At 46.2% G+C, this 7,252-nt stretch overlaps 1 protein-coding gene across 1 annotated transcript in view; it reads right to left on the reverse strand.

Moving 5' to 3' along the window:
• LOC103782034 (protein arginine N-methyltransferase 8) overlaps positions 1 to 4,407 on the reverse strand; it is a 32,765-nt gene extending 28,358 nt beyond the window's left edge. Inside the window, exon 1 of the mRNA XM_008949766.1 lies at positions 4,218 to 4,407. Within this exon, the coding sequence (XP_008948014.1) occupies positions 4,218 to 4,298 (81 nt within the window). The 5' untranslated portion in view covers positions 4,299 to 4,407. The remainder of the gene's footprint in view (positions 1 to 4,217) is intronic.
• Positions 4,408 to 7,252: the final 2,845 nt, after the last annotated feature.

The following is a 7,252-nucleotide window of genomic DNA, read 5'->3' on the forward strand; positions in this document are numbered from 1 at the left end:
GGGGATAGAGTGCACCCTCATTAAATTTGCAGATGGCACCAAGCTGGGTGGAAGTATTGATCTGCAAGACGTCAGGGAGGCTGCACCATCTGGACAGGCTGTATTGATGGGTCAGTGGTATGAGTTTCAACAAGACCAAGTGCTGGGTCCTGCACTTGGGTCACAACAACCCCAGGCAGTGCTCCCAACTTGGAGTAGAGCAGCTGGAAAGCTGCCCAGCAGAAAAGGACCAGGGGGTATTGGTCAATAGCCAGCTGAATATGAGCCAGCATTGTGCCCAGGTGGCCAACAGCATTCTGGCTTGTATAAGGAACAGTGTGGTCAGCAGGACTAGGGAACTAACTGTCTCCTGCACTCTGCACTGGTGAGGCTGCCCCTTGACTGCTGTGTTCAGTTCTGTACCCCTGAGTGACCCAGCCTGCCATGAGACAGGAGTGAGGGCTAACTTGGTGTGCTTTGGGAGAGGGGTTAAGGTGTCTGGGACCATCAGGTTCCTGTGCTGTCTCTGGGCATGTGGAGACTCACTGAGCTGCCATGCCAATCAGCTGAAGGAAGGAGTCTTCTGAAAATAAGATAGTCCCATTTTGGCTAAGCAAACAAAAGCAAACAGCTGTGACACAGATTTTGAAGGCTATAGTGTCCAATCAAAGACCTTTGCCTAATTAACAGCAAAATAATATTACACTGTTCTTCTGCTGACCACTTGCCCAGTATAGAATAATATCATCAGTAACAGGCAGAGCAGCAGCCAAACTCCTCCCTCTGCTACACATCACACCCCAGAGACCCAAAGCGCCCGACAGCCAGAGGAGGAACAAGCCAAAGCACTCACCCACTGCAGTGGACACGAGGAGGGAGTGAGCTGGCCGAGGAGCCAAGCTGTGGGAGGTGGGAGCCAATCCAGCCCATGAGTGCAGTTACATAGCAGGGACTCAGAGACAGCTTCGTGTTCCAGCCCAGCCGTCGTGGGATCTCCACTCACCATGAAGAGTCAGGGAGCCCTTCCCACAGCCAGAATCCCCACACAGCACAGGCACTGCATAGACCAGTCTCCCAACTCCAAGCAGCATCAGCTCTTACAGAGGTGGCTTCTTCCCCCACCTCCAAGTTACTGTGGGGGCACGTGGTGGGGATCTCCTCATCAGTTCCCACCCAAGGCTGGACAGACCCTGGGTGAAAACCCACCAGGAGGGGCTTTCCTGCCTGGTTGTGAACATCACCCATATGCCAACCCTCATTCAGGGCTGGGGGTTTAACCCCAGCACTGCAAGTGTACACCCCTAAATATGGTAATGAGCCTAATGGAGTACATACTAATCATACATAAATATGTTACTCAACTCTCCACCCAATTCATGCTAAATGTCACCTGGAAGGCAGGGACAGACAGGGTCAGGATACAAAAACATGCCAACAGGAACACCTCTCTTGGCAGGGGGCAGGAAGTCTGCAAGTCCAGCAGAGATGCTTGGCAGGCGGTTCTCCTCTTCCTGCACCCAAGACATGGGCACCTTCTTGGTAAGAACTGCACCTCCCATATATGGTACCCCTTCTCCTGGTACTGCTGTTGTCTATTACACTATGACAGAGGCTTGCACCTCTGGCCGTGTCAAACGTTACCTGGGAATTATGATCTCAAGCTCAATTTTCCTCTTGCAGTCAGTGCATTTATCAATGGCAATTCTGAGCCTATTGTATCTGTCACTTTAGTAAATCAAACCTATCCCTTTTTTTAAACTGCTCAAATCAAGCCCTTAGTGGGGCTCTGAGACAGAACTCTTAAACCTACTTTTTGACTTTGAGAAACTGCTCAGTGTGAGCCCTTGGGGCCCTGGCAGGGAAATGTCACATTCTTACTCTTCATGCAACAAGCGTGCCTAAAGAAGGGCAACAAAGCTGGGGAGGGGTATAGAGCACAGGTCTCATGGGGAGCAGCTGAGGGAACAGGGATTATTTAGCCTGGAGAAAAGGAGACTCAGGGGAGACCTTATTGCTCTCTACAGCTACCTGAAAGGAGGTTGGTAGCAAGGTTGGGGTCTGTTCTCCCAAATAACATATAATAGGACAAGAGGAAATGGCCTCAGGTTGCACCAGGTGGGGTTTAGGTTGGATATTAGGAAAATTTCTTCACAGAAAACGTTGCAAAGCACTAGAACAGACACCCAGGGAAGTGGTTGAGTCACCATCCCTGGAAGTACTTAAAGGACATGTAGATGTGCTGCTGAGGGACACAGTTTAGTGGTAACCTGGCAGTGCTCGGTTAACAGTTGGACTTAGTCTCTTCCAACCTAAAAAATTCTGTGATTCTATGATTATATGAACCTTTTGTTTACCAACTGAGTCCACCACTTTCCCATGTGACTGTAGGTCATCGTCTCTTTCCTCTATTATTCTTAGCTTAAAGGTCTCCTCACCAGGTTGGCCAACCTATTGGCAAAGACACTTTTTGATTGGTTAGTCAGGTGGATTCCAACTCTTCCTAGCAGATCTCAGTCCTCAAAGAGGGTACTGTAGCTATAAAAGCTGAGAACGTGGCATTGACACACTGAACAACCAGTTGTGGACCTGCAGGAGCACTTCTCCTCAAGCGTTTATTTGCACTGTTAGAATTGAGGCAAAAAAACCCATCTCACACACCTTGCTGTTGATAATCATCCTAAGAGCCACGCAGTCACTTTTTACATGTTTCAGGTCTCTTTTGTTTTCATGTGGAGGAGCAGCAGAAGTAATCCAAGGCTGGTCTAAAGGTTGGACAAATGTCAGCAGCATCTCCACAATGCCCCAGATCCAAACACCTAAACAGCAGGTTGGACCAACAGAAGAGGGCCCCTCTGCCCTGCAGGAGAAAGTCTTCCACTACTATCATTTATTGCTTCCTTTCAGTGCTTCTGCATGGTCCAGGGCCAACTGGTTCTGATGTTTCATTGGACAGAACTTCCTGCCCCTCGTCTACAATGAAGGCACTGAACCTATTCTGTAGCTAGAGATCTGCAGGTGGTTCAGGAGCCTTCCTCCTGTTGCCAGAAGTCATAGTTTCCAGCCTTCACCAACAGAGGAGTCTCCACTTCCAAACCTGGTTAAGCACAGATTCCCCCTGGAGACTGTCCCTCCTTTCAATACATTTGAGAATTTAGGCTCTTGCACCTTCAGGATCTTGGAGAAGATCCAGTCACTCCCTTCCTCATGTCCCTGATGTTGCAAAGCCTGCAAACATCCTCTGGAAGCTCCTTTACTTGTTGACACAGATCCTCTACCAGTGCACACCTCCTACAAGCCAAGGAGGAAACCTTCTACTTCCCACCATCACCAAGAGGCTCCAGGTACTCCTTGCACTGCATGAGACAACGATCAGGAGCTCAATATGATTTGAGGTGTCTGATGTGTCTTCTATATTTCTTTTAGGTCTCCTTCCCACTAAATTGTTCCTCTATCTTATCCCATTCTGGGATTGAGAATGCTACACCAGCAAGATGTATTCAGTAGATAGAAATCTTCTTGCCTCAGAACAATTACTGGAGTAGTGGAAATAAATGCTGTTTGTTACGTGGTTTGGGAAAAGTGACACTGATTTCACATCGTTGGCCTTTTTGCATCCTAGTCTTTTAAAACCCCATCCTTGAGGGTCACATGAAAATAAGATATTACTGTCTTCTTTAGAACTGGTCAACAGTCAACTTTTTTTGATGGTAAATGTGGTCCACTATGTATTTTAAATTCTTTCCAAGGGTGTACTTACTGGAGGCTATTGGGGCACATGTTCCCACTAACACAGTGTGTGTGTTCAAGCAACATGCCAGAAATTAATTGGCTTATCCTGCCAGTTCAGCAGCTGTCCCACTGGCACCTGTGCTCGGATATTCAAGAGAGCACAAGACCTAACTTAGCAATAGGGTAGTTTCCCTGTGTGGCTGGGGTAGTTTGCACACTTCACAAATGCACTACACTGATGCACTCATGAAGATCACCAATGTACAGATAGCTAATATGAGCCCTGTGGAGAGCTCACCTAAGGATCTAGGTGGGGCAGAGGGTTTTGAGTGCAGGTCTCCAGAGAAGTGGGTGATATCTTTGGCACTTACCAAATTATGCAGTCTCTGAAGAAGGGCAGCAGAATGTAATAATGACCATCTGGGAGGGGGATAAATAACTAAGAAATTACATTATGATGATGATGGTGATGATGAAGTACTAATTGCCAAAATAAAAATAACTATTACCTCATGAATTCCAAAGTGAGCATAGGAATCAAAGTAATAATCCCTGGATGTCATCTCTTCTGGATTGATGAGTTTTGCCATCTTGCCTCTGCCTGGACAGCTTGGTTGCAATGGGACATGTATGACAGATTGAGCTGGCTTTGGAACAACTGGCTGAGGAGGCTGGGATGGGATGGGGCAAACCTAGGAGAATATGGAATATTGTTAAAGACATCATCAAAAGAAAACATTTCTCTCTACGTCTGGCACAGCGATTTTATTATAACTAGCTGTGAGACAGCAAGATCAAATATAGGGTATCATAACTGAAACTTAGGCTGCCTTCTGTTCCTGGCTCTCTAACTTATTTGCTCTATCTTGGAAAAAATCCCTAACGACTTCTTCCTTGATGTCCCCCCCTCCAAATACCTACATCAGTGCAAAAGTAATGGCGAACTCCTGGTGTTGGCTGAAGTCTCTGACTCCAGATACTGACAACACTTAAGAGCTAGATTTCCTCCTTTAGTGTTTTTTCTGTCAAACTGCCACAGCTTTGTGAAAGGGAAGTTGTAATAAATAAACAGTTCCCCTGCAAACCAGAGTTCATAATCACAGGATTTTGAACACAGTGTTGCCAAGAGGACAGGATTCACAATCAGTTCCTAATTCTAAGATAACGTATCTGGCTGTATTGATGAGGTAGGTCTGAGAATGCTCACAATACCTGAAAGTTCCTGACACTATCTGAAAGTCTACCAGCATGTCCAGAAAGCATTGTAAGGAGCTGTGTGGGATACATCATCCCTTGATTTAGTTTCTTGGTTTGGGGAGATGCAGGAGTTGTGTGCTACCAACACTCCCTGGCCCATCACACTTCACTTCTCCTTGCATACTACATTTCCAATACCAGAATGCTCACACCCCCTTGACTCAGGTTGGACACCTGTAGTATCTGAGATAGAACGTTTCACAGATGTGAGACACAGAACATGATCTGACCCATAAGTATATCTGCATCTTTGATCCTTAACATGAATCAAAATGCTTAAAAATGAGAAAGATGCTACAGCTTCACATATGCACTGTCACCTGCAAATTACAGGTCAACAACTCCATATATTAAGAAGGTCAATCCCACTCAAAATATGTCACTTTCTCTTGTACTTTTTTACTTGCAGATTTAGTAGTTTCCCAGTGGAGACCAGATTTGCCTCTGCCTCTCCTAGATACTTCCATGAAGTGCAATCTATCTTCTACAGCTTCACAGCGCAGAGCATCAATCCCTTGGACTCTCTCTGAATAGCAGCAATTAGCCTAGTTCAGTTTACTTCACTATAATTAAAAAAATGACACATTTTTTTCCCCTTGTTCATCTGAAGATTTAAATGTGTCATCTTTTGATGGTTTCTTTGTTTTATCTGTGAAAAATGAATACTAGCAATCTATGCTCCTGTGACACCTGTGCTATGGGTATCATGACTTTATGCAAAAGGGGGAACAGAAAACTGGGTAGGGGTGCTGATCTTTTCATGCAGCAACATTCCATGACAGGGACCTTAAATCAGCTGCATCATTTCTGTTTTAGGCATATTAACACAACACTGACCTTCCAAATTAAAATTATGTCTTTTTTTGCAGCCTCTGCAATACCAACTTCTGCTGACCACTTGCCCAATATAGGATATTATCATTAATGGGCAGAGCAGCAGCCAAACTCCTCTCTCTGCTCCCATGTCACACACCAGAGGTCCAAAGCACCCAACAGCCACAGGAGGAACAAGCCAAAGCACTCACCCACCACATCCCGTGTGAAGAGGGAGTGAGCTGGCTCAGGAGCCATGCCATGGGAGATGGAATCAGCCAGGCAATGAGTTCAATTACACAGTAGCTTCCCAGAGAGACTCATGATCCTGCTCTGCCATCCTGGGAACTCCACTTGCCATGAAGCCAGGGAACCCTTTCAACAACCAGAACCCTCACACAGCACGCCCAATACATGAACAAATCTCCCAACCCCACTGCAAGCAGAGCCAGCTCTTACAGAGGTGGCTTCCTGCCCCACCTCCAAGTTACTGTGGGGGCACCTGGTGGGGATCTCCTCATCAGTTCCCACCCAAGGCTGGACAGACCCTGGGTGAAAACCAACCAGGAGGGGCTTTCCTGCCTGGCTGTGGGCAGCATCCATGTGCCCACCCTCATTCAGGGCTGGGGGTTTCACCCCAGCACTTCACCACTGCTGTAGCAGTAGGTACACAGTATAGCACTGTAATTCTGAAACTCAAGGTCACATTTTGGCGAGTGGGGCTCAGGAAACTCCTCTGTTACAGATTTGTTGTAGACACTGTGAACAATTTCAGTTAAAAGTAACTCATATCCTATGAGAACAAATACCTGGGAAAAACATATAAACATAGCAGGCAATTACAGAATAAAGAAATGTAATGAAAGGCATTATTTGTATCAGAAGCAATACAGTCTTCAGGTGTACAGCTCCGTGCTTACTAAACTAGTGTGCTGGCTAAACCAGAACCAAGTCAGCTTGCAGGGATACGGTGCACCGGCCGTCGGAGACACCGTGTTTATTCCAGACAAGGTTCCAGCCAGCTGCACTCAGCTCCAGAACATGGGCCACTGCCTGTGCAGATGAAGTTGAAAAGGATGCAGGCAGCTGCCTCAGGACCCGTTCATCGCTGTGCTAAATGTGCAGCCCTCTGTTTTTCCGTCTCCCATTTGCTACTGAAGATAGAGTTGAAGGGTCTGAAGGATCTGAGAAACAGTAATTTTCTGCCACTGTTATGGGACTTAGATCCTGCTGCTCTGTACCATTTCAACACTCAAGTCAAAGGGAATTACAGAAATATTTTCCTACTTTTAAAAACTGAATAAGGTTTCTTTCCTTTTTTCCGTGGCCAAGGTGGGTAGATTTCAGATGCACCAAAGGCACTAGCACAGGAGTGCTTTTTAAAAAGCTTTTAATTCTTAAAAAAGGCAAGATTCATAACCCTCATTCATGTCTCAAAAGCTCACATCTAAACATCTTGACATAGGTGTCTGAA

The sequence above is a fragment of the Merops nubicus genome, unplaced genomic scaffold (assembly GCF_000691845.1).
Source record: "Merops nubicus isolate BGI_N331 unplaced genomic scaffold, ASM69184v1 scaffold641, whole genome shotgun sequence".
In the NCBI taxonomy this organism is placed as follows: domain Eukaryota; kingdom Metazoa; phylum Chordata; class Aves; order Coraciiformes; family Meropidae; genus Merops; species Merops nubicus.